Raw genomic sequence first — 27,078 nt, forward strand, 5'->3', positions numbered from 1 at the left:
GCAGTTTTTAAAAGATTAGTTACAACGTGGAATCTGAAACTATGTCAATAAACTTTTGATACTGTCTACACTTACAAGGGAATGAGTGAAAAAGGCAAACACTGTCTTAATATTATTATATAAGTAGTTCTGATCTGTGGACTCTGTGAAAGAGTCTTGGGAACATTCAGGGGTCTCTGGACCATACTTTTAGAAACACTGGCTTAGATTATTTTCTTCCTAGACAGTTACTGTCAAGTTGACTCTGACTTATAGCAACCCCCTCCCTATGTGTCAGGGTAGAACTTTGCTTCAAAGGACTTTCAATGTCTGATTCTTCAGAAGTAGATCACCAAGCCTTTCATCTGAGGTGCCTCCAGGTGGACTTGAATCTAACTTTTCAGTTAGCAGCCAAGCGTGTTAGCCATTGGCACCACCCAGGGACTCCCTTTCTTTCCTAGGGCATCAGTGATAGCTTGTTTTGCTACCCATGTGATCCCACATTCGGTAATACGTACTAGAATTTAGTTGATCAGAGAGAAACAAACCAAACAAAAAAAGGAAGAGTAAGAGAGAACCATCAAAAATGCTTTATCTGCTTTAGGCAGAATTCGTTGCTGAGGAAATCTACCAAGCCTGAAGCGTCAGCCCTTGAACACCAACAGCTAGCATACCAGCAGCAGGAATCTGTGTTTCAGGTGTTTGTTAGGCTGAATGCATCCATACTGTGGCCCTTCATTGTAGATTGTTCCCGTGGGATCAAAGAAAGGCACATAGCCATCCTTGCCAGTACAAAGATAGACTTTCTCCAGTTGGAGTTTGTAAGCAGAATTGAGGTTTTGTTCTGGATTCCAAAGTACTCGGCCATAAAGGATTTGACCTTAAAAGACAGAGAGGCAATAATTAGGTCAGACTATAAGATGAAAGGAAAAAAAAAAAAAAAATGGTAAGGGTAGAAAGGCTTTAACATGTCCCTTTACGGTGAAAAGAACCTTCCCATGAAGAATTCTATGATTCCATGTGCCCTTAAAACAGTCATTCATTCAGTCATTGCATCTTCCATTCAGTGAACATTAATAAACATTTAACTTATACCAAGTACTCTGTTACATGCAAAGGATGCAAAGATGAGTAAGATGGAGTTGAGAGGACAGAAATAAAAGCAAAGCAACTGATAAAACAGTGAACATTTATCAGACTCATACAATTTGCCAGTACTGTACTAAGTTTTTCACATGTAATAAACTCATGTCTTTCTCACAATTATACAGATGAGGAAATAGAAGCACCAAGGGGTTAAGTGCTTTGCTGAAATAGCAAAACTAGTAAGTGGTAAGGATGGAATTCAAAGTCAAGGTAGTCTGGCTCCAAAATTAACATCCTTAATCACCGTGACACTATACTGTTAAGTTCCATGATAGAGGGAGGTACATAATGTTAAATAACACAAAGTTGAGCACAAAAATCTGCCTGGTGAGAAGTACAGAAGGGTTAAAGGTCATGATATTTGCGTAAGATTGTGGAACATGAGCAGGCATCAGTCAGAGCATTTGGGGTGGAAGGGAGAGGCACAGAAGAACATTCTGGGCAGAAGAATGTACATGTACAAAATTTGCAATGGCAGAAGAGTACTGGGTCCTCGTGTGGCCACTGTTTCTGTAGTGACATCAAGACCTTTACCTACACTATCTTATTTAATCCTCCCAAGAACCCAAATAGGGTTGATTATTATTCTCATTTTAAATAACGTGTTCAAGTTTCACAGCTATGACAGGGTAAAAGAAGGATTTGATAACAAACCCTCTGACTTTAAAGCTAATGCTTGTGCCCCCACCATGTGGCACTGAGTAAATCAGTGTGATTGGAGAAGGGTGTGTAGAAGCTCTCCCATGAGAGGCTCCTGGAAGGACAGGCTTGTCAAGCTGAGGACTGTAGTTCTGAGTATGTAAGTGATGATGAACACTGGAAGTTTTAAAGCGGGTGTAATATCAACACACCTGAGCTTTGGAAACATGGAGAAAGGACTGAAGTCAAAGAGACTAGAGTCACAGAGACCATGTATGGGCTACTTTAATACTGCAGTGGGAAAAAAACCCAAACCCATGGCTGCCAAATTGATTCTGACTCATAGGGAAACTACAGGACAGAGCAGAATTGCCCATAGGGTTTCCAAGGAGCAGCTGGTGGATTCAAACTGCTGACCTTTTGGTTAGCAGCTGAACGTGTAACCACTGCACTACCAGGGCTCGTAGTTGGAAATAATAAAAAAAAAAACCTAAAAATATCTGTGAGGCAAGGAGATGAATTCAAGAAATGTCTAGGAGCAAGATTCCATTCATCTTAATGATAGATGGGATGTGGGAGGCAAAGAAGGAGTTGAGGATAGCCCTGAGGTTTTTGGCAGCGGTACCTGGGAGGATGGTTACACAGTCAATGAGGTAGTGGATGTAGGAAGATGAGAACGTTTAGAAGATGATATTAAGTCCCGTCCTTCACATCTCAAGGTGTCTGAAAGACATCTCTACTCGAAGAGGTTCAGTAGACATTTGGAAATAAATGAATGATTAAGCATGAGGTCAGATTTTATGAAATGGCTGAGGGGTAGTAGAAGTTTAGAAAGTTCCAAGTAAAGGGATAGTCAAAGCCATGGGGATGGAGGAGACTGACCAGAGGTAGCACTGAGAATGAGAATGGAACAGAGCTAAGCAACATAGAAGGAGTAGAAGACAGGGACCTAGGACTGAAGAATGAGAAGAAGTAGTCAAAGAGGCAAGACAGTGTGAGGTGAGGACACTGAACAGAAGAATGTCAAAACTCATGGATTTAGTGCCATCAATAAAATAGAGTTTAGAGACAGACAGAGGAGTGACTGTGCAGAGCAGCCATGGAGACAGCACTTCTTTAGGAAGTTTGTCAGAGAAGGAAAAATGAGAAATTGGGCTGACGTTTGAGAGAGGGGAGCCAAGGGAAGGTTTTATCCCATGATGGACAAGGCTTGAGTGAGTTGTAAGGATAAGAGAAAAGACTCAGGTATGAAGAGATTAAATGCAATAAAAGACAGAAGGAGTAACTGAGAGGGTAAAGGCGGGCAGCTGATTAATTCATTTATTCTTTTAACAAATAATTTATTGTGTACTTAGGCACTGGTGGTATAGGGTATAAATCTGATATTTGATGAAAATCCCATAGAACTTAAAATCTAGTAGTGAAGATACGCAATAAATCAAATATATACATGTATATTACATAATATTAAAAATTGTGATAAGTACTATAAGAAATGAACAGAGTGTTATGAAGGCAAACAATATGGAGGCCTATGTTAGATTGTCTGGTATAGTCAGGGTAACCCTTTATGAGCAGGTAACACTTAGGTAGAGGGCTGAATGGCAAGAAGGAGCTAGCTTTTTGAAATTAAGAGAACCACATTTGGGGTGGGGAAACCGCAGAGGGACCATTTCAAGAAGAGAAAGTATAATGGAAAGTACACATGTGTTCAGCATCCCTTTGAGGCTGGGAGGCAGTGGGCGTGGTACTGTTATCTCTCTGAGGACATGAAACAGAAAACAATTTACCCAAAGTTAGACTATGTGTTAGAATCTGGTTGGAAACTCCAGTCTTCTTGCCAATCAGACCAGTACTTTCCCAGGATGGTGGTAGTGTTGTTAGCTGCCATCAAGTCAGCTCCGACTCATGGTACCTCATATATAACAGAACAAAACTGCCTGGTTTTGAGCCATCTTCACAATCTTTCATGTGTTTAACCCCACTGTTGCAGCTATTGTATCAATCCACCTCACTGAAGGTTTCCCTCATTTTCTCTGACTCGCTACTTTACCAAACATGATGTCCTTTTTTTTTTTTTTGAAATTTGAATTATTGCTTAATTTATTGATAAAGCTAATTAAGTTTATTATGTAAAGTGATACAAATTTCATTTTTAGTTTTGTTAGCCATACATCCTTTAAACTCACAAGCAGTTTGTTCTACTTTATATATCTACTATTATACTTGAAAATGTGCACTCTGAAATATACTACTTGCCTCTTGAGAACTAAATGCTAGCTTCTGTTAGTCTCTAAGCGAAGTAGTCTACTAATTACAGAATGCCAATAGCTATCTGAAAAATGGTCTGATTACTCATAAAAATGTATTCAGTTTTTTTGTTTCTTTTTATGATTTTTTGAAGGACTATATAGACTAAAAAAAAAAAAAATTTTTTTTTTTTATATAGCCTACAGGTTTAGATGTATGTGAAACAAATGAATCATGCCATATTTATACTTTCACAAAAGTAGTTATGTGTGGCAAAAAATTAGATTTATCTTTAGCTATTTTTTTTTTTTTTTTACTGAGTAGGATTTTTATTTTTAATATATATGAACAGAAGAACTGATGAGATGATGAAGAATACACTAGAATATACAATAAAATCATAAACAATTACCTGAGCAGGATTTACAGATGTTTATCCAATTTTCATGATCACTGTTAATTATTTAATTTTTCTTTCAAATTTTAGTTCCAATTCTGCACCAGTTTCATTGTTTTCTTTTTTTTTTTAATAACTTTTATTAAGCTTCAAGTGAACGTTTACAAATCCAATCAGTCTGTCACATATAAGTTTACATACATCTCACTCCCTACTCCCACTTGCTCTCCCCCTCTTGAGTCAGCCCTTTCAGTCTCTTCTTTCTTGACAATTTTGCCGGCTTCCCTCTCTCTCTATCCTCCCATCCCCCCTCCAGACAAGAGTTGCCAACACAATCTCAAGTATCCACCTGATATAATTAGCTCACTCTTCATCAGCGTCTCTCTCCCACCCGCTGACCAGTCCCTTTCATTTCTGATGAGTTGTCTTCGAGGATGGTTCCTGTCCTGTGTCAACTGAAGGTCTGGGGAGCATGGCCGCCGGGATTCCTCCAGTCTCAGTCAGACCATTAAGTTTGGTCTTTTTATGAGAATTTGGGGTCTGTATCCCACTGATCTCCTGCTCCCTCAGGGGTCCTCTGCTGTGCTCCCTGTCAGGGCAGTCATCTATTGTGGCCGGGCACCAACTAGTTCTTCTGGTCTCAGGATGATGTAGGTCTCTGGTTCATGTGGCCCTTTCTGTCTCTTGGGCTCTTAGTTGTCATGTGGCCTTGGTGTTCTTCATTTTCCTTTGCTCCAGGTGGGTTGAGACCAATTGATGCATCTTAGATGGCCGCTTGTTAGCATTTAAGACCCCAGACGCCACATTTCAAAGTGGGATGCAGAATGATTTCATAATAGAATTATTTTGCCAATTGACTTAGAAGTCCCCGCAAACCGTGTTCCCCAGACCCCCGCACTTGCTCCGCTGACCTTTGAAACATTCATTTTATCCCAGAAACTTCTTTGTTTTTGGTCCAGTCCAATTGAGCTGACCTCCCATGTATTGAGTGTTGTCTTTCCCTTCACCTAAAGCAGTTCTTATCTACTGACTGATCAATAAAAAACCCTCTCCCTCCCTCCCTCCCTCCCCCCCTCGTAACCACAAAAGTATGTGTTCTTCTCAGGTTTACTATTTCTCAAGATCTTATAATAGTGGTCTTATACAATATTTGTCCTTTTGCCTCTGACTCATTTCGCTCAGCATAATGCCTTCCAGGTTCCTCCATGTTATGAAATGTTTCAGAGATTCGTCACTGTTCTTTATCGATGCGTAGTATTCCATTGTGTGAATATACCACAATTTATTTACCCATTCATCCGTTGATGGACACCGTGGTTGCTTCCAACTTTTTGCTATTGTAAACAGAGCTGCAATAAACATGGGTGTGCATGTATCTGTTTGTATGAAGGCTCTTGTATTTCTAGGGTATATTCCGAGGAGTGGGATTTCTGGGTTGTATGGTAGTTCTATTTCTAACTGTTTAAGATAACGCCAGATAGATTTCCAAAGTGGTTGTACCATTTTACATTCCCACCAGCAGTGTATGAGAGTTCCAATCTCTCCGCAGCCTCTCCAACATTTATTATTTTGTGTTTTTTGGATTAATGCCAGCCTTGCTGGTGTGAGATGGAATCTCATCGTAGTTTTAATTTGCATTTCTCTAATGGCTAATGATCGAGAGCATTTTCTCATGTATCTGTTGGCTGCCTGAATATCTTCTTTAGTGAAATGTGTGTTCATATCCTTTGCCCACTTCTTGATTGGGTTGTTTGTCTTTTTGTGGTTGAGTTTTGACAGAATCATGTAGATTTTAGAGATCAGGCGCTGGTCGGAGATGTCATAGCTGAAAATTCTTTCCCAGTCTGTAGGTGGTCTTTTTACTCTTTTGGAGAAGTCTTTAGATGAGCATAGGTGTTTGATTTTTAGGAGCTCCCAGTTATCGGGTTTCTCTTCATCATTTTTGGTAATGTTTTGTATTCTGTTTATACCTTGTATTAGGGCTCCTAGGGTTGTCCCAATTTTTTCTTCCATGATCTTTATCGTTTTAGTCTTTATGTTTAGGTCTTTGATCCACTTGGAGTTAGTTTTTGTGCATGGTGTGAGGTATGGGTCCTGTTTCATTTTTTTGCAAAGGGATATCCAGTTATGCCAGCACCATTTGTTAAAAAGGCTATCTTTTCCCCAGTTAATTGACACTGGTCCTTTGTCAAATATCAGCTGCTCATACGTGGATGGATCTATGTCTGGGTTCTCAATTCTGTTCCATTGGTCTATGTGTCTGTTGTTGTACCAATACCAGGCTGTTTTGACTACTGTGGCTGTATAATAGGTTCTGAAGTCAGGTAAGGTGAGGCCTCCCACTTTCTTCTTCTTTTTCAGTAGCGCTTTGCTTATCCGGGGCTTCTTTCCCTTCCATATGAAATTGGTGATTTGTTTCTCTATCCCCTTAAAATATGACATTGGAATTTGGATCGGAAGTGTGTTAAATGTATAGATGGCTTTTGGTAGAATAGACATTTTTACTATGTTAAGTCTTCCTATCCATGAGCAGGGTATGTTTTTCCACTTAAGTATGTCCTTTTGAATTTCTTGTAGTAGAGCTTTGTAGTTTTCTTTGTATAGGTCTTTTACATCCTTGGTAAGATTTATTCCTAAGTATCTTATCTTCTTGGGGGTTACTGTGAATGGTATTGATTTGGTTATTTCCTCTTCGGTGTTCTTTTTGTTGATGTAGAGGAATCCAAGTGATTTTTGTATGTTTATTTTATAACCTGAGACTCTGCCAAACTCTTCTATTAGTTTCAGTAGTTTTCTGGAGGATTCCTTAGGGTTTTCTGTGTATATAATCATGTCATCTGCAAATAGTGATAACTTTACTTCTTCCTTGCCAATCCGGATACCTTTTATTTCTTTGTCTAGCCTAATTGCCCTGGCTAAGACTTCCAACACGATGTTGAATAAGAGCGGTGATAAAGGGCATCCTTGTCTGGTTCCCGTTCTCAAGGGAAATGCTTTCAGGTTCTCTCCATTTAGAGTGATATTGGCTGTTGGCTTTGCATAGATGCCCTTTATTATGTTGAGGAATTTTCCTTCAATTCCTATTTTGGTAAGAGTTTTTATCATGAATGGGTGTTGGACTTTGTCAAATGCCTTTTCTGCATCAATTGATAGGATCATGTGGTTTTTGTCTTTTGTTTTATTTATGTGATGGATTACATTAATGGTTTTTCTGATATTAAACCAGCCTTGCATACCTGGTATAAATCCCACTTGATCAGGGTGAATTATTTTTTTGATGTGTTGTTGGATTCTATTGGCTAGAATTTTGTCGAGGATTTTTGCATCAATGTTCATGAGGGATATAGGTCTATAATTTTCTTTTTTTGTAATGTCTTTACCTGGTTTTGGTATCAGGGAGATGGTGGCTTCATAGAATGAGTTGGGTAGTATTCCGTCATTTTCTATGCTTTGGAATACCTTTAGTAGTAGTGGTGTTAACTCTTCTCTGAAAGTTTGGTAGAACTCTGCAGTGAAGCCGTCCGGGCCAGGGCTTTTTTTTGTTGGGAGTTTTTTGATTACCGTTTCAATCTCTTTTTTTGTTATGGGTCTATTTAGTTGTTCTACTTCTGAGTGTGTTAGTTTAGGTAGGTAGTGTTTTTCCAGGAATTCATCCATTTCTTCTAGGTTTTCAAATTTGTTAGAGTACAATTTTTCATAATAATCTGAAATGATTCTTTTAATTTCATTTGGTTCTGTTGTGATGTGGTCCTTCTCATTTCTTATTCGGGTTATTTGTTTCCTTTCTTGTATTTCTTTTGTCAGTCTAGCCAATGGTTTATCAATTTTGTTAATTTTTTCAAAGAACCAGCTTTTGGCTTTGTTAATTCTTTCAATTGTTTTTCTGTTCTCTAATTCATTTAGTTCAGCTCTAATTTTTATTATTTGTTTTCTTCTGGTGCCTGATGGATTCTTTTGTTGCTCACTTTCTATTTGTTCAAGTTGTAGGGACAGTTCTCTGCTTTTGGCTCTTTCTTCTTTTTGTATGTGTGCATTTATTGATATAAATTGGCCTCTGAACACTGCTTTTGCTGTGTCCCAGAGGTTTTGATAGGAAGTATTTTCATTCTCGTTGCTTTCTATGAATTTCCTTATTCCCTCCTTAATGTCTTCTATAACCCAGTCTTTTTTCAGAAGGGTGTTGTTCATTTTCCAAGTATTTGATTTCTTTTCCCTAGTTTTTCTGTTATTGATCTCTAGTTTTATTGCCTTGTGGTCTGAGAAGATGCTTTGTAATATTTCAATGTTTTGGACTCTGCAAAGGTTTGTTTTATGACCTAATATGTGGTCTATTCTAGAGAATGTTCCATGTGCGCTAGAAAAAAAAGTATATTTTGCAGCAGTTGGGTGGAGAGTTCTGTATAAGTCAATGAGGTCAAGTTCGTTGATTGTTGTAATTAGATCTTCCGTGTCTCTGTTGAGCTTCTTACTGGATGTCCTGTCCTTCTCCAAAAGTGGTGTGTTGAAGTCTCCTACTATAATTGTGGAGGTATCTATCTCGCTTTTCAATTCTGTTAAAATTTGATTTATGTATCTTGCAGCCCTGTCATTGGGTGCGTAAATATTTAATATGGTTATGTCTTCCTGATCAATTGTCCCTTTTATCATTATATAGTGTCCTTCTTTATCCTTTGTGGTGGATTTAAGTCTAAAGTCTATTTTGTCAGAAATTAATATTGCTACTCCTCTTCTTTTTTGCTTATTGTTTGCTTGATATACTTTTTTCCATCCTTTGAGTTTTAGTTTGTTTGTGTCTCTAAGTCTAAGGTGTGTCTCTTGTAGGCAGCATATAGATGGATCGTGCTTCTTTATCCAGTCTGTGACTCTCTGTCTCTTTATTGGTGCATTTAGTCCATTTACATTCAGGGTAATTACAGAGAAATAAGTTTTTAGTGCTGTCATTTTGATGCCTTTTTATGTGTGTTGTTGACAATTTCATTTTTCCACATACTTTTTTGTGCTGAGGCGTTTTTCTTAGTAAATTGAGATCCTCATTTTCATAGTGCTTGACTTTATGTTAGTTGAGTCGTTACGTTTTTCTTGGTTTTTATCTTGAGTTATAGAGTTGTTATACCTTTTTGTGGTTACCTTATTATTTACCCCTATTTTTCTAAGTAAAAACCTAACTTGTATTGTTCTATATCGCCTTGTATCACTCTTCATATGGCCGTTCAATGCCTCCTGTATTTAGTCCCTCTTTTTGATTATTGTGATCTTTTACCTATTGACTTCCATGATTCCCTGTTATGTGTATTTTTTTTTTTAATTAATCTTAATTTGTTTTTGTGATTTCCCTATTTGAGTTGATATCAGGACGTTCTGTTCTGTGACCTTGTGTTGTGCTGATATCTGATATTATTGGTTCTCTGACCAAACAATATCCTTTAGTATTTCTTGTAGCTTTGGTTTGGTTTTTGCAAATTCTCTAAACTTGTGTTTGTCTGTAAATATCTTAATTTCGCCTTCATATTTCAGAGAGAGTTTTGCTGGATATATGATCCTTGGCTGGCAGTTTTTCTCCTTCAGTGTTCTGTATATGTCATCCCATTCCCTTCTTGCCTGCATGGTTTCTGCTGAGTAGTCAGAACATATTCTTACTGATTCTCCCTTGAAGGAAACCTTTCTTTTCTCCCTGGCTGCTTTTAAAATTTTCTGTTTATCTTTGGTTTTGGTGAGTTTGATGATAATATGTCTTGGTGTTTTTCTTTTTGGATCAATCTTAAATGGGGTTCGATGAGCATCTTGGATAGATATCCTTTCGTCTTTCATGATGTCAGGGAAGTTTTCTGTCAGGAGTTCTTCAACTATTTTCTCTGTGTTTTCTGTCCCCTCTCCCTGTTCTGGGACTCCAATCACCCGCAGGTTATCCTTCTTGATAGAGTCCCACATGATTCTTAGGGTTTCTTCATTTTTTTAAATTCTTTTATCTGATTTTTTTTCAGCTATGTTGGTGTCGATTCCCTGGTCCTCCAGATGTCCCAGTCTGCATTCTAATTGCTCGAGTCTGCTCCTCTGACTTCCTAGTGCGTTGTCTAATTCTGTTATTTTATTGTTAATCTTTTGGATTTCTACATGTTGTCTCTCTATGGATTCTTGCAACTTATTAATTTTTCCACTATGTTCTTGAATAATCTTTTTGAGTTCTTGAACAGTTTTATCGGTGTGTTCCTTGGCTTTTTCTGCAGTTATCCTAATTTCATTTGTGATATCATTAAGCATTCTGTAAATTAGTTTTTTATATTCTGTATCTGATAATTCCAGGATTGTATCTTCATTTGGGAAAGATTTTGATTCTTTTGTTTGGGGGGTTGGAGAAGCTGTCATGGTCTGCTTCTTTAAGTGGTTTGATATGGATTGTTGTCTCCGAGCCATCACTGGGAAACTAGTTTTTCCAGAAAATCCACTAAAAAAAAATGCAGTCAGATCCCTATCAGAGTTCTCCCTCTGGCTCAGGCTATTCAGATGTTAATGAAGCCGCCTGGGGAGGGTGGGGGAGGGAACAGAGAGATAGGAGAGTAGCACCTCAGAATATAGCCAGAGTTGCTTGTCTTGCTTGGAATGACTATTATATCTGAGATTCCCGCGGGCGCGTCGCCTATGTGTGCTGGCTGTGTGGAGATTGCCCCCGGGGGGTCTGGCCCGCTGGAGTCACGGTCAGATCCTCCGCTTCCAGCCCCACGCCCATCGTCAAGGCTCCCCTACTGGGATGGTGCACTCTCGACTCCAAAATCAGTCGCTGCCTCCCGGGGACTTCTCCTCCCTCCAGCCGCGTGGCCTTGCCGCCCCCGAGAACCAGTTGGGCCTCCTCCCGGGGTTAGTTCAGATGGGTGGAGCAGGTCCCCGTGCTTGTGCCGTGACCGAGTGTCCCGGCTGGGACGCTGTTCTCCCCGCTCCAATACCAGTCGCTGCCTGCCAGGGACTTCTCCTACCGGCTGCGTCCCATGCCGCCCGCGCGACCCGGCTGGTCTCCTTCCTGGGGTTAGTTCAGGGGGGTGGAGCAACTCTCCGTGTTTATGCCATACCTGTGTCCAGTCCAAATCCCTGCGGGACGGTTTCCCGACTCGGACACTGCTCTTTCTGCTCCAAGACCAGTCACTGCCTCCCGGGGACTTCTCCTACCGGCTGCGTCCCACGCCGCCCGTGGAACCGGCTGGTCCCCCTCCCGGGGTTAGTTCAGGGGGGTGGAGCCGCTCTCTGTGCTTGTGCCGTACCTGACTGGTATGCTGGCTCCAGGCTCTGGAAACAATTGCTGCTTCCCCGTATTAGTTCGTTCTCCGTCTCTAAATCTGTGTTTGTTGTTCAGCGTTCGTAGATTGTTATGTATGTGATCGATTCACTTGTTTTTCCGTGTCTTTGTTGTAAGAGGGATCCGAGGTAGCGTCTGCCTAGTCCACCATCTTGGCTCCGCCGATGTCCTTTTCTAGTGATTGGTTTCTCCTGATGATGTACCCAAGGTATGCAAGACAAGGTCTCGCCATCCTTGCTTCTAATGAGCATGGTGTCACCCTGCCAATCACTATAGTGCCAGAGGCTCTACTAAGTATGTAATCTTATTTTCAAACAACATGAAGGAAGAGTATGGGTCTGTTCCTTGGTTAAACATTGACTGTTCTGGAACCAATTCTGGGGGAATCTTCACTGAGGAGTTGACCAAAAGCTAAAGATGAGCAGAAATATTGGTCTAGGGACTTATCCCAAAGCTTCTCAAGTTGAGGCAGAGCCTCTTTCTGCAGATGAGGGAAGCAACTTACCTTTTGAGAAGGCTCCTTTGTAATCCATTTCTGCCAGTGACATATCAGATGTGTTGGGATCCATTAGGAACACCTTCTCGTTATTGCAGAGCTGAAATTCAGTATTGAGAGAATAGACAACTGGCACGGGGCGGTTGGTCTGCTGGAATGCAATGGGTATCAGAAATCTAAAACCAGAAGAAACAAGAGCTCATTGAGAGCAGGGTCGACTTTGAACGTATCACTCCAGCTGCCCTCCCTCCCCCACCCTTCTCAAGATTGTTGTAGGTGCTAAATACTTAATTAGTAAAAAGCTGTGTGCTGGAGAGGGACTTTATTAGTTCGGTCATTATGAGGTTAATCTGCTCTCTTGACCAGAAATAATCTAACTCACCTTTAGAACTCAATGGTAAACAAACAACAACAACAGTAAAACCCAAACCTGTTGCCATCAAGTCAATTCCAACTCATGGTGAACCCATGTGTTACAGAGTAGAACTGCTCCACAGGGTTTTCTTGGCTATAATCTTTACAGAAGCAGATCACCAAGGTCTTTCTTCAGTGGGACCACTGGGTGGATTCAAACCGCCAACCTTTTGGTTAGTAGTCAGGTGCAAACTGTTTGTACCACCCTTTGGTACCCTTTGCTTTTTTTTTTTTTTTTTTTTAATTGTGGTAAAAATATATGACAAAACATCTGCTAATTCAACAATTTTTAGATGTACAGTTTAAGAAACATTCATTATATTCATCCTGGTGTCCCTTTGGTTTTTTGTTTCTTTTGTTTTTCAGCCCTTGTATTCTGAGGGCCACCAAAGTTGTTCTCTGAATGCTAAGGGGCTCATTCATGACTGGTGCTTCAGTTAGATTCCTTCCTAGATCCACATGCTCTGAGAATTTGACCCTTTTCCACCTGATCAAAATTTATTAATCCTTCAGGTCATTGCTAGGTGATACTCTCCTGTCTCGCCTCTTACTCCTGGCCCTCTTCCTCAGGCTTTTGAATCTGCTCTTCCTTCCTTGCCTCCCTCTGGCCAGTAGGGGCTCTTCAAGACTCAGTCCTAGGTCTCCTACTATTCTTACTCTATAATTTTGCCTGGGTGATTTCAGCCTGATTGTTAGTTCATTCGCCATCTCTGTGGTAGTCATTTCAAATTTACTTCTCTAATCCAGATTTCTCTTCTGAGCTCTAGACACGTGTACTCAGGTGCCAATTGTTAGCTCCATTTGGGTGCCTCAAGGTCACCTCAAACTCAACATGCTCCTCTCTTGGAAACTTGATTTTCCATGTAGTGTTTTCATCCCAGTTATTGGCCACACCAAAGCCACAAGCCTCCTGTTTCTCTGAAGTTACTTTTTGTTTCTTCTAATCTATTCTGTGCACTGTGGCTATGAGTTAGTATAATCTTTTAAAACCTTAAATTTGTTTAAAATCCTTCAGTGGTTTCGTATGGCTTTTAGGGTTAAGATCAACATTTTTGACATGACCTCTCAAGCTCCAGTCCTTGCCTATTTTTCCAGCCTCATCCTTTGCTACTCTCTCCCCCTTTTATTCGGGATCTAGCCAGACTGGCCTTCTTTAGGTTTCTAAAATCTGTTGTATTCTCTACTGCCTCAGAATTAATTTATTCAACAAATACTTATTAAGCATTTATTATATGATAGACAGTGTTCTAATGATAAGAATTCATCTGTGTACAAAGCAGGGAGGTTACACTCTAATGGGGAAAGACAATAAACAAAACAAGTTAAAAAAAAGATATATATATACACACACACACATATATATATGTATAGTGTGCTAGAAGGTAACCGGTGATAACCCGTTACCAAATCCACTGCCGTTGAGTCGATTCCGACTCATAGCAACCCTATAGGACAGAGCAGAACTACCCCACAGAATTTCCAAGGAGTGCCTGGTGGATTCAAACTGCTGACATTTTGGTTAGCAGCTACAGCTCTTAACCACTATGCCACCAGGGTTTCCAACAGGTGATAAGGAAAAAAAAAAAAAAAAAGGCAGAGAAGGGGAGATCTAGGAGGAGTTTATTTGGAAATTTTAAATAAGGAGGTCATGAAAGGCCTCAGTGAGAGGAAAACATTCAAGAAAAGGCTTTAAGGAGGTAAACGAGTAAGACATGTAGATATCTGGGGAGGACACTCTCCATGCAGTGGAAACAGCAGGTGCAAAGGTTCTGGGGTGTAAGTGTGCCAGAATGTGCCCAATATGTTAGAGGAACAGCCAACCAGCCAGGATGACTGAAATCAAGTGAGTTAAGAAAGATGAGACAGAAAGGTAGCTGGGGGCCAGGTCCCAGACTTTGGGTTTTGTTTAAATTGTTTGAGGGTTTTGAAAAAGGGAGTGGTGTCTGTTGTGTTAAGAACAGACTAGAGGGTGAAAGCAGGGTGACCTGTTATAAGGCTATTGCAATAATCCAGCAAGTGATGATAATGGATCTGACCAGGGCAGTTGCCATATAGGAGATGAGGATGTTTGGATTCTTAATATATTTTAAAGGGGAGCCCACAAGCTTTGCTGACAGATTGGATGTGGGGCCCAAGAAGAATCTCAGAATAAGAAAGGACACAAGAATGTTTTTAAGGATTTGAGTGTAAGCACTTAGTGCAGGAGTCCACAAACTTTTTCTGTAAATGGCCAGACAGTAAACATTTCAGACTTGCAGGCCATACGGTCTGCTGCAATTATTCAATGTGTTGTAGCATGAAAGCAACCACAGTCAATATGTAAATGCATGGGTGGGGCCATGTTCCAAAATAAAACTTTATTTACAAAATGAGGTAGGCAGCTGGAATTGGACCATGGGCTATAGTTTGCTGACCATTGACCTTGAAAGTTGGAGCTGCCTTTAACTGACATGGGAAAACTGGAGAAAGACTGAATTTGGTGAAGATGAAGAATTCAGTTTCAGACATGTTAAATTTGAGAAGTGGATAGGAGAGCCTGGTGGAGATGTTGAGTAGTCAACTTGATGTGGAAGTCTGGATTTTAGAGGTAATTCCTGGGCTGGGGAGGTACTTTTGTATTTAAAGTCTTGAGACTAGATGAGATCACTAAGCAAGTGAAAAGGGATAGAGAGGACACTGTTCAAGCACGAGACAGGCACTCCTAGTTTGAAGTTTACGGAAAAGAGAAGGACCAGAAAAACAACAGAGATGAAAAGCCAGTGAGGTAGGAGAAAAACTTACAAAGCACAATGCCCCAGCCAAGTGAAGAAAGCATTCCAAGAAGGAGAGGCTGATCAACTGTTAAATGCTACTGAAGAGTCAAGAAAATGAAGACTGAGCTACAACCACTGGATCTAGTAACATGAAATCACTGGAGACCTTAATAAGAGAGTCTGGGCTGGATGGTGTGAGCAGAAGCCTGATTTGAGTGGATTCAGAGATGATAGAGGGAAACAAATTGGAAATAATGAATATAGCAACTTTTTAGAGGCATTTTGAAGTAAAAGGAAGGAAGAAAATGGATGTGGAAGAAGAAATGGAGCCAAGAAAGGTTTTTTTTTTTTTTAGATGGGAGAAATTACAGCATTTTTTTAAAAAAATGGTGAATGGAGTGATTCAGAGAGGGGAGAATTGCTTGTGAAATGTTTTTTAGTGGGCAGGAGGGTATAGGTTCTAGTGCACAAGACGGGGGGCTGGCTTTGGATAGGAATGCAGACCACTCACTTATACTAACAGGTATATACGCACTAACGCATTACAAAACCTAAACCTGTTGCCATTGAGTAGATTCTGACTTACGGCAACCCTCCACAACAGAGCAGACAGCCCCATGTGGTTTCCAAGGCTGTAATCTTTACGGCAGCAGGCTGCCACAGCTGTCTCCTGCAGAGCAGTTGGTGGGTTTAAACCACCAACCTTCTGGTCAGCAACTGAGCACTTAACCACCGTGCCACCAGGACTCCTTATTGATGCGTTAGATGGAAAGATATGATGGTAGAAGTTTATGTCAGTTCTCTTCTGATTTCTTCTGTTTTCTCAGTAAACCAGGATACACGGTAATGAGCCAAGGATGAGGACAGGGAAATGTAGCATTTTGAGAGGAGGAAGGGATGTAATAGTTTTGAAGACTGAGAGAGTAAATGGATTAGGGAAACATTGTGCTTTACTGGGAAGTCCTAAAGATTTACTTGAGACTAGTAGTAATGAATTGGAGCCCTGGTGGTACAGTGGTTAAGAGCTATGGCTGCTCCTTGGAAACCCTATGGGGCAGTTCCACTCTGTTCTATATGGTCACTATATGTCAGAATGGACTCGATGGCAACAGGTTTGGTTTGTTTGTTTTTTTAGTAATGAATTTAAAGTTTTCTGGATTTGACCTTGTTGTACATTCTGCCAGAACATTCTCTCCTACTGTGTCCACTCTCCTTTGTTTAACTCTTACTTTTCCTTTAGATCTCAACTGGGGAATCAAACATCACTTTCTCTAGGAAGTGTTCCCTTTTTCCCTTACCTTCCAGGCTAGGTCAGACTTCTCGTCATCTGTTTGCATTACATTTTGGATTTTTCTTTCATAGTTCTTATCATGGTTTGAAATTTTACTAAAATGTGTGATTATCTGATTAAAGTCAGCTTCACCTACGACAGGCTCCATAAAGTCCGTATCTGTTTGCTCACCAGTATATTGTTATCACTAGCCAAGCTCCTGACGTGTATATTTGCTGAAGACATGAATCAAAATTGGATAACTTAAATGTTTTACTCTTCCAGTAGAATCCATCTGACCATTTCTCACTTTCTATTTTAAAAACAGAATCAGCTCACTGGGTTGATCTGAGTGGGCAGGGGTGTAGGAGGAACTTGTGGCCACACAGCCAGGCTTGCTCCTGCTTTGGCAACTCTGAGAAAGCTGTTAGTTGCACCAAGAGTTCATTTACTTGGCTCAGGGGAACAGATTTTTCTTGTTGATACTGGTATTGCCAGAATCTACCACACTGCTTAGCACATAAGGAGACACTAAATAAATATTTATTGACTAAATTGAGTGAATAATGGAACCGAGATTACTATTTATCAGGTTACAACGTACATCAAACCTCATACACACAAAGAAATCATGAGACACAATTCTTGTGAATCAAGTCTAAATTCCCTGAGTCAGTCTTGATTTTTCTGTGTTGCAATTCTATTGCACCTAGATATCATTGGAGCCACAAAGATGACCAAATGCAAGGTTAGGGCCAGGGGAAGGGAATAATGGGGAATCCACAAGTAAAGATCTCCCTAACATAAGGCTGTTGTTGCTGCTGTTGTTAGGGGCCCTTCAGTCAATTTTTGACTCATAGCAACCTCAAGAGACAACAGAACTGCCCCATTGTATTTTCAAGGCTGTAATTTTTATTGGAGCAGATCACCAGGTCCTTCTTCTGAAAAGCCACTGGGTAGGTTCAAACTGCCAATCTTTCAGTTTGCAGCCCAGTGCTTAACCAATGCACCACCAGGCCCCTCTGGTGAAGGTAAGGATACTCAACTCTGAAGCCTCAGTGTCCTCATTACACTCTTCCCCCTGTAGCCTCCCACACTCACATAGTACCCAGCCTGGATGACTGGGTTTGTGGTTGGTGTCATCCTTGCTCCTTTTTTCCATTTCAAGCCATTGCTCCTCTCTCTCTTCTTAAAAACCCCCAGCACCTACCCTAGATAACTCTTCTTACACATGTGCACCAAGAGACATATATAATAAAACATTCTTTGTAATAGAAAAAATCTGGAATTATAAGCCAAATAAACCAAACCAAATCAAACCCATTGCTGCTGACTCATAGCAACTCTAAGGAGAGACTAGAAATGCCCCATAGGATTTCCAAGGGGCGGCTGGAGGATTTGAACTGCCAACATTTTAGTTAGCAGCCACGCTCTTAACCACTGCACCACCAGGGCTCCATAAACCAAATACAGTGGTCAAATAAACTGTGGAATATTCCTGCAATGAATACCTTAACTCAGCAAAAAATCAAACTCAGCTACATGAATCAACACAAATCAAATGATTCGCTGAACAATGACAACAACAACAACAACAAAAAAGCTGCAGAGAGAATACAGGCAGCATGAAATTTTTATATAAAGTTCAGAAATATGTAATATAATGTGCAAATAAATATGAGGTAAAACCATAAACAGAGACATGGGATGATAAATACAAATACCAAGCTAGTGGCTACCTTAGTGGGGAAGAAGAAGGGAATGGGATTGGATAGGGGAACAGAGGGTATTTAAAAGATATTGGTAACATCCTATTTCTTGATGTGGGTAGTGAATTCATAGTTTTTTTATACTTCATATATCCATTATGTATGGTCTTCTGTATATCTGAAATATTTCATGATTAAAGCATTTAATAAAGGAATAGAAATTCCCCAGTATATTCCATCGGATTATACTTTCTCTATTATTCCTTACTGTAGCTAACTGCCATTTTCCTGGTCACCCTCCCTTCTTCACTGGAATGACTACGGTGTTTTCTAGTATTGCTCCTGCCATCAATCTTGGTGATTTCAACATCCAGAGTCAAACCATCCAATACCCTAGCCTCTCAGTTCCTTTACTTCATCACCTCCCAAGAGCTTATTCTCCACCCCGCTGCAGCCACCTACTCTTCATAGTTATACTATGCGCTACTTCCCAAAATCTCATTTTCCAACACTTCTCTCTCTAACCACCACCTCCTATGTTCTAAGCTCACCTCTTCTTTTGCTCCCACTCATCGATTCTCCACACCAAGACTCCCTGACCACTTGTATAAGGATGCAAAGGAACCAGGACACTTATGCACTGATGGTGGGAGTGCACACTCATAGTTACATATTTACCAACACTTTGGAAAATAGTTTGGCAGTGTTTTAAAAAAGTTAAGCATACATCTACCATGATACAGCCATTCCATTTCTAGGTATTTTCACAAGAAAATAGAAAGCATGTGTCCATACAAAAACATATATATGAATGTTCATAGCAGCTTTATCATCACCCAAAACTAAAAACAACCCAAATCTCCTTCAATGGACAAACTGATACACAAATTATAGTATATCCACACCATGCAATACTCATGCTACTCAGTAATAACAGGAAAAACTACTGTTATATACAACAACCTGGATAAATCTCAAAATAATTATGCTGAGTGAAAGAAGACAGAGAAAAAGACTGCACACTGTACGATGCTGTTTCTATGAAATTCTAGAAAAGGTAAACTAACCTGTAGTGACAGGAAGCATATTAATGGTTATCTGGGGAAAACGGTGAGCCAGGGTGGGAGGGGGGATTATGTGGAGGCTCGAGGAAGCATTTGGAGGTAATAGATATGTTCACTGTCTTGATTGTGGTAATGTTTTATGGGTGGCTACATATGTCAAAATTTAACAAATTATATACTTCAAATATGTGTAGTATAGTTTATGTCAATTATTTCCCAATTAACAAACAAAAGAACACTCCCTTGGGCCCTCAGCACTGTCTGACATATTACTGTGTATAACCCTATCTTAAATTTACTTTCCTCTCTCTGAGATGACTCTTTCTTACTTCCCTTCTCTTCTCAAACTTCAAAGTTCTTTACTTTGAGCTAATACCTGGCTTCTCATTTCATGGAGAAAATAGATTCAGTCAGATGACTTTGTCATCCGTACCCTCCAAATCTACTAATTCCACCTTTACCCATATCCATAAACTCTGCCTTCCTTCCTCTTGCAGTGGATGAACTCTCTATGCTTCTAGCTAAGGCCAACACTTCCATCCAGGTGCTGGGTCCATCCCTGCTCCCCACTCAAGGACTTTGCTCTGGAAGTTTTCCCTTTCTCCTCTGCATCATCAAAGCTTCCCCTCTTTTGGATTACTTCCACCATCACACAACCATTCTGAAATATTTTCCACCCTAAAACACAAATAAAACCCTTTTTTGACCACTGATCTGCTTCCAGTTATTGCCTCACTTCTCTGCCATCTCTGCAGCAAAGCTTCTTATGTGTGGTTCATCCTTGCTGTCGCCCATTCTCACTTCTTTCTCGTGAACCCACTTTAATCAGGCTTTTATCCCCACCCGCCCACTGAAAATGCCCTTTGTCAAGGTCATCAGTGGCCTCCACATGCCAAATTCAACGGCCAATCCTCTGTCTCTTAATTTAAAAGTCATATTTCACATTGTCTTCTTTTTTAAAATTTTTGTAATTTTTTTTTTTTTACTTCATTTTGTTGTTAAGAATCTATACAGCAAAACATACACCAATTCAACTGTTTCTACATGTACAATTCGGTGACATTGATTACATTTTTCCAGCTGTGCAACCATTCTCACCCTCTTTTTCTGGGTCATTCCTCACTCATTAACATAAATTCACTGTCCCCTAAGATTCCCATCTAATCTTTCGGGTTGCTGCTGTCACTTTGATCTCAAATCGCTCTTAAAAGAACCCATTTTCTTCTATTAATGTTCATGAAAGGTTCTATTTTCAGCACCATCTCTCAGAAGTGTTTTCTACATACTTTGATCAGCTCCTAGGAAGAAGGCCCTAGGATATAAACTGCCTGGGAGCGGAGATTTTACTTTTAATACCCTGCTATAATCTAATGCTATAATCTCAATACCTAGACCATAGCAAAGCACAGGATAAGATCTTAACAAATACTGGTTGAACGAATGAGCACACGGCACAGGGCAGACAATTTCAGGTGTGACACAGGGATGGACTGATGAATTTCCCTACCTTTCCGGAGCGTGTGCAGTGCAGGCCAAAGGCTTCTCTCCTGGGTCAACCCAAGGCTGTGTAGGCTGCACCGTGCAAGGGATCAGGTAGATTGTGTACTCCCCCGAGTAGTCCTTCCTGAAACAGGCAGAGCAGACTGTGGTCATAAGGAACAATTTACAGATTCCTTACTTATCTAGAAGCACAGTGACTTCATTAAACAGTTTTCGTATGGGATTTGTGCCTCACATCCAAGGACTCATTTATGAGTCTGCAAACACAATCTTCAGGAACTCATTTCTGATTATTCTAGCCTCCAGAGGACTACCTAGAGGTGTTAAATAGAGCTACTTCCATCTGTGCGAGTCTTTTTCATGAGAAAGGCACACGGTTTCTAAAAACCAAAAAGGCTCAGGGGAAGACAAAACAGAACCTGCCATTTCTTTAGACTTCCATGAAATGTCTTTGGTAACTTCTGTTTAGGGTTGCTTGTTGGCTGACACCCTGTTAAATACACTATCAAAGGTCAAAGCTTGTAACTCTTAAGATGTGCTCATGGCAGCTGCCACTCAGATAGAAGAGGTAGCAAATGCCTCATGATTACAGGACACTGCTTAAGAGTATAATGGGAGAACTTTCCCACAACACTCAGTTTTGAGGTTCCTTCCCCCAATTCTGGAGTCCCTGGGTGACACAAATGGTAAAGCACTCAGCTGCTAATCAAAGGGAAAGGTTGCTGGGATGAGTCCACTCGGAGGTGCCTTGGAAGAAAAGCCTGGTAATCTACTTCCAAAAGAGCACAGCCATTCAAAACCCTCCCTACGAAGCACAGTTCTATGAGTCACACATGAGGTTGCCATGAGTCAGGGTCAACTCGATGGAAATTGTATTTTTTCCCCCTTTCCCATTCTACAGCCTCATTCCTTTACAAAGTTGAAGAACAGTATCACTTCTCCTAGGAGACTACTCCTTGGGATCTTTCCTGTTTGTGGTGGGAGACAGGATTCTCTAGGTAGCGACACTGAGAGTATGGAGCCTTTGTGCCCCTCATCTACTTTAGTTCCCACGCTTGTCATCGGGCAGCAGCTCTAGCCCTGGCAGGTTGCCTGGAAGACAGTCAGACATCCAGACACTTCAGGGAGATTCTTCAAGGGCCTTGGGAGGCTGCCACCCATTGAATGAAGAGCGCAGGGCTGTGAATCTTAATTATAACTCTGTTGTGAGTGATCTGGGAACAGTGCTCATACTTGCTGGGTTCATTCAGTGACCATTTTTTGTATTGTTTTTACATTAGTAAAGCATAGCAAAAAATTGGTAAAAGGTAAAAATAAAACTTTAAGACACACTCTTGGGTCAGTTTAGTGGAATGACACAGGGCTAGAAATCAAGAGACAGTCTAGTCCTCGCCTTGCCTGTGCCACAGTTGTATGCTCTTAGACTCACACATTTCGGGGATGTTATGGATTGGACTGTGTCCCCCCAAAATATGGGTTGGAATACTGACCCCCCTATACCTACGGATGTAATCCCACTGGGGAATAGAGTTTACTTTGTTATGTTAATGAGGCCACATCAGTATAGGGTGTGTTTTAAGCCAATCACTTTTGAAACATAAAAAGAGCAGATTGGGCACAGAACCAAGAAAGCACAGCGGGGAAAGACAGATGCCAAGTAACAGAGGAACAGGAGCTGAAAAGAGACAAGAACTTTCCCCAGAGCCAGCAGAGAAAGAAAGCCTTCCTCTAGAGCTGATGCCCTGAATTCAGACTTCTGGCCTTCTAAGCTGTGAGAAAATAAATTTCTGTTGGTTAAAACCACCCACTTGTGGTCTTTCTGCTATAACAGCACTAGGAAACTAAGACAGTGGCTTTGGTTTCTAACCTCCTTCCTGCTCTGACAATCTGATGTCTCCAGTATTCCTTTATGATCCCACCCTTCCTTTAAAGCTCTGGGTCAGCAGTAAATGAGATCTTGGACACCATTTGAATTATAAGAAAACTGACATGTATGAATAAAATGAGTAAACAAAAACAAATCCATTGCTGTTGAGTCAATTCCAACTTATAGTGCCCTGCAGGACAGAGGAAAACTGCCCCGTAGGGTTTCCAAGGCTATAATCTTTACAGAAGCAGACTGCCACATCTTTCTCCCATGAAGCAACTGCTGGGTTTGAACTGCCAGCCTTTAGGTTAGCAGCTGAATGCTTAGTCACTACACTGCCAGGGCTCCTTATACTGAATAAACAAAAAAAAAACAACCAAACCCATTGAGTTTGTTTCTGACTCATATTGACCCATAGGGCACAGCAGAACTGCCACATAGGGTTTCCAAGGAGTGGTTGGTGGATTCAAACAGCTGACATTTTGGTAAGCAGCTGAGCTCTTAACCACTGCACCACCAGTGCTCCATAATATGAGTAAAAACAAAAACCCATTGCCGTTGAGTTGATTCCAACTCATAGTGACCCTACAGGACAGAGCTGAACTGCCCCATAACTCCAAGGAGTGCCTGGTATATTCGAGCTGTTGACCTTTTTGGTTAGCAGCCATAGCTCTTAACCACGATGCAACCAGGGTTCCCCATAATATGAGTAGTGACCCTTAATTAGTGTTGTATTGTTGTTCTTAGGTGCTGTTGAGTTGGTTCCGACTCATAGTGACCCTATGCACAACAGAACGAAACACTTCCCAGTCCTGAGCGATCCTTATAATCTTTGCTATGCTTGAGCTCATTGTTGCAGCCACTGTGTCCACCTCATTGAGGGTCTTCTCTGCTAACCCTGTACTCAGCCAAGCATGAAGTCCTTCTCCAGGGACTGATCCCTCCTGACAACATGTCCAAAGTATGCAAGACGCAGTCTCGCCATCCTTGCCTCTAAGGAGCATTCTGGTTGTACTTCTTCTAAGACAGATTTTTTGTTTTTTTTGGCAGTCCAGGGTATATTCAACATTCTTCACCAACACCACAATTCAAAGGCATCAATTCTTCTTCAGTCTCCCTTATTCATTGTCCAGCTTTCACATGCATATGATGTGATTGAAAATCCATGGCTTCGGTCAGGCGCACCTTAGTCTTCAAGGTGACATCTTTGCGCTTCAACACTTTAAAGAGGTCCTTTGCAGCAGATTTACCCAATGCAACGCGTTTTTTGATTTCTTGACTGCTGCTTCCATGGGTATTGACTGTGGATCCAAGCAAAAATGAAATCCTTGACAACTTCAATCTTTTCTCTGTTTATCATGATGTTGCTCATTGGTCCAGTTATGAGGATTTTTGTTTCCTTTATGTTGAGGTGCAATCCATACTGAAGGCTGTGGTCTTTGATCTTCATTAGTAAGTGCTTCAAGTCCTCTTCACTTTCAGCAAGCAAGCTTGTGTCATCTGCGTGATGCAGGTTGTTAATGAGTCTTCCTCCAATCCTCATGCCCCATTCTTCTTCATACAGTCCAGATTCTTAACTTATCTGCTCAGCATACAGATTGAATAGATATGGTAAAAGAATACAATCCTGACGCACACCTTTCCTGACTCTAAACCAATCTGTTCGAACAACTGCCTCTTGATCTATGTAAAGATTCCTCATGAGCACAATGAAGTGTTCTGGAATTCCCATTCTTCGCAATGTTATCCATAATTTGTTATGATCCACATAGTCGAATGCCTTTGCGTAGTCAATAAAACACAGGTAAACATCCTTCTGGTACTCTCTGCTTTCAGCCAGGATCCATCTGACATCAGCAATGATATCCCTGGTTCCACGTCCTCTTCTGAAACCGGCCTGAATTTCTGGAAGTTCCCTGTCAATATGCTGCTGTAGCTGTTTCTGAATGACCTTCAGCAAAATTTTGCTTGTGTGTGATATTAAAGATATTGTTCTATAATTTCCACATTTGGTTGGATCACCTTTCTTGGGAATAGGCATAAATATGGATCTCTTCCAATCAGTTGGCCAGGAAGCTGTCTTCCATATTTCTTGGCATAGATGAATGAGGACCTCCAGTGCTGTTCATTAGGCAGAACCATCTATCCCTGGCTCTTACTTTCAAAGCATGAGGTGAGATCATGTCACCCCTTTGCTCAAACTCTGCAGCAGTTCCCACTGCACCAGGGTAAAAGCCAAAGTCCCCACATTGGCCTACAAGGCCTTACATGGGTGACTTACCCTCTCACCTCTTTGATCTGATCTCCTATTACTTGCCTTCTCCCTCACTCCACTCTAGCCACACTGGCCTCTTTGCTGTTCCTTGAGCAGGTGAGGCATGCTGCCACCTAAGGAATTTTGCCAGAAACCTTCTTCCCCCAGATGTCTCCATGGCTGACTTCTGTACTTCCTTCAAGTCTTTGCTCAAATGTATCTTCTTATCCAGGCCTACTCTCAATGCTCAAATTATAATATCATCTACTGATTTCTCTTACCTGTTCTATACCTTTTATTTTTCTATAGCACCTATCACATTCCAACATATGCTACGCTTTACTTATTTGCTATGTCTGTTGTTCTTTGTCTCTTACTTTACCAGAAGTGCAGAAATCTTTGTTTTGTTCACTTATGTATTCTAAGTGTGCAGAACCTGCTTGACACCTGGTACATGTTCAATAAGTATTTGCTGAATGAATGAATGAATGAATGCAGAACAAATTGCCTGGTCCACCAAGTCCACAGTTGCTCTCTCCTCCTATCCCTAATACTTCCAAATTCATTCTGTGAAGCCAGCATAACCCCGATACCAAAACCAGGCAAAGACACCATAAAAAAAGAAAATTACAGACCAATATCTCTCATGAATATAGATGAAAAATTCTAGCCAATAGAATTGAGCATCATATCAAAAAAATAATACACCACCACCAAGTAGGATTCATATCAGGTATGCAAGGATGGTTCAACATTAGAAAATCAATCAATGTAGCCCACTACATAAATAAAAGGAAAGAAAAGAATCACATGATCATCTCAATTGATGCAAAAACGCATTCAACAAAGTCCAACACCCATTCCTGATAAAAACTCTCGACAAAGTAGATATAGAAGGGAAATTTCTCAGCATAATAAAAGGCATCTATGCAAAACCTGACAGCACTTGGCTGGGATGCAAAACCAATGGCCAATATCATTCTTAATGGAGAGAGGCTGAAAACATTCCCCCTGAGAACAGGAACAAGACAAGGATGCCCTTTATCACCACTCCTATTTAACATTGTGCTGGAAGTCCTAGCTAGAGCAATAAGGCAAGAAAAAGAAATAAAGTGCATCCAAATTGGTAATAAAGTTAAATTGTTCCTATTTGCAGATGATATGATACTATACATAGAAAACCTAAAACATTCCATGAGAAAACTACTGTAACTAATAGAAAGATTCAGCAGAGCAGCAAGATACAGGATAAAAATACAAAAATTAGTTGAATTTCTATACACCAACAGAGAGAATGATGAAAAGGAAACCAGGCAAACAATACCATTTATAATAGTCCCTAAAAAAATAAAACACTTAGGAGTAAATCTAACCAGGGATGTAAAAGACCTATATAAAGAAAACTACAAAACACTACTGCTAGAAACCAAAAGAGATCTACATAAATGGAAAGCATACCATGCTCATGAACAGGTAGACTTAGCATTGTGAAAATGACAATTCTACCCAAAGCAATTTACAAATACAATGCAATCCCGATCCAAATACCAATAGCATTCTTTAAAGAGTTAGAAAAAGTAATCATTAACTTCATATGGCAAGGGAAGAAGCCCTGGATAAGTAAAGCACTATCCAAAGGAGAAGAATAAAGTAAGAGGACTTGCGCTACCTGACCTCAGAACCTACTATACAACTATGGTAGTCAAAACAGCTGGTACTGGTACAACAGATACGTTGACCAATGGAACAGAATTGAGAACCAAGATGTAAATCCATCCACCTATGGTCTCCTGATCTTTGATAAGGGCCCAAAGTCCATCAAATAAAGAAAGACAGTCTTTTTAACAAATGGTGCTAGGAAAACTGGATATCCGTCTGCAAAAAAAGGAAAAAGGACCTATACCTCACACCATATACAAAAACTAATTCAGAATGGATCAAAGACCTAAGTATAAAGCCAAAAACTATGAAGTTCATAGAAGAAAAAAGAGGATCAATGCTAGAGGCATTAACAGGAAACAAACCACAACCAACAACACACAAACTCCAGAAGAT

General features: G+C 40.5%; 1 protein-coding gene across 4 annotated transcripts in view; it reads right to left on the reverse strand.

Moving 5' to 3' along the window:
* Nucleotides 1-27,078, reverse strand: part of FRAS1 (Fraser extracellular matrix complex subunit 1) — a 532,476-nt gene that overhangs the window by 6,594 nt on the left and 498,804 nt on the right. For all 4 annotated transcript variants that reach the window (XM_049885934.1, XM_049885933.1, XM_049885936.1 and 1 more), the window contains 3 exons: nt 20,910-21,026; nt 12,202-12,368; nt 654-859 (listed from right to left, as the gene is read on the reverse strand). In XM_049885934.1, coding sequence (XP_049741891.1) covers nt 654-859; nt 12,202-12,368; nt 20,910-21,026 — 490 coding nt within the window. The remainder of the gene's footprint in view (nt 1-653; nt 860-12,201; nt 12,369-20,909; nt 21,027-27,078) is intronic.

The sequence above is a fragment of the Elephas maximus genome, chromosome 5 (assembly GCF_024166365.1).
Source record: "Elephas maximus indicus isolate mEleMax1 chromosome 5, mEleMax1 primary haplotype, whole genome shotgun sequence".
In the NCBI taxonomy this organism is placed as follows: Eukaryota; Metazoa; Chordata; class Mammalia; order Proboscidea; family Elephantidae; genus Elephas; species Elephas maximus.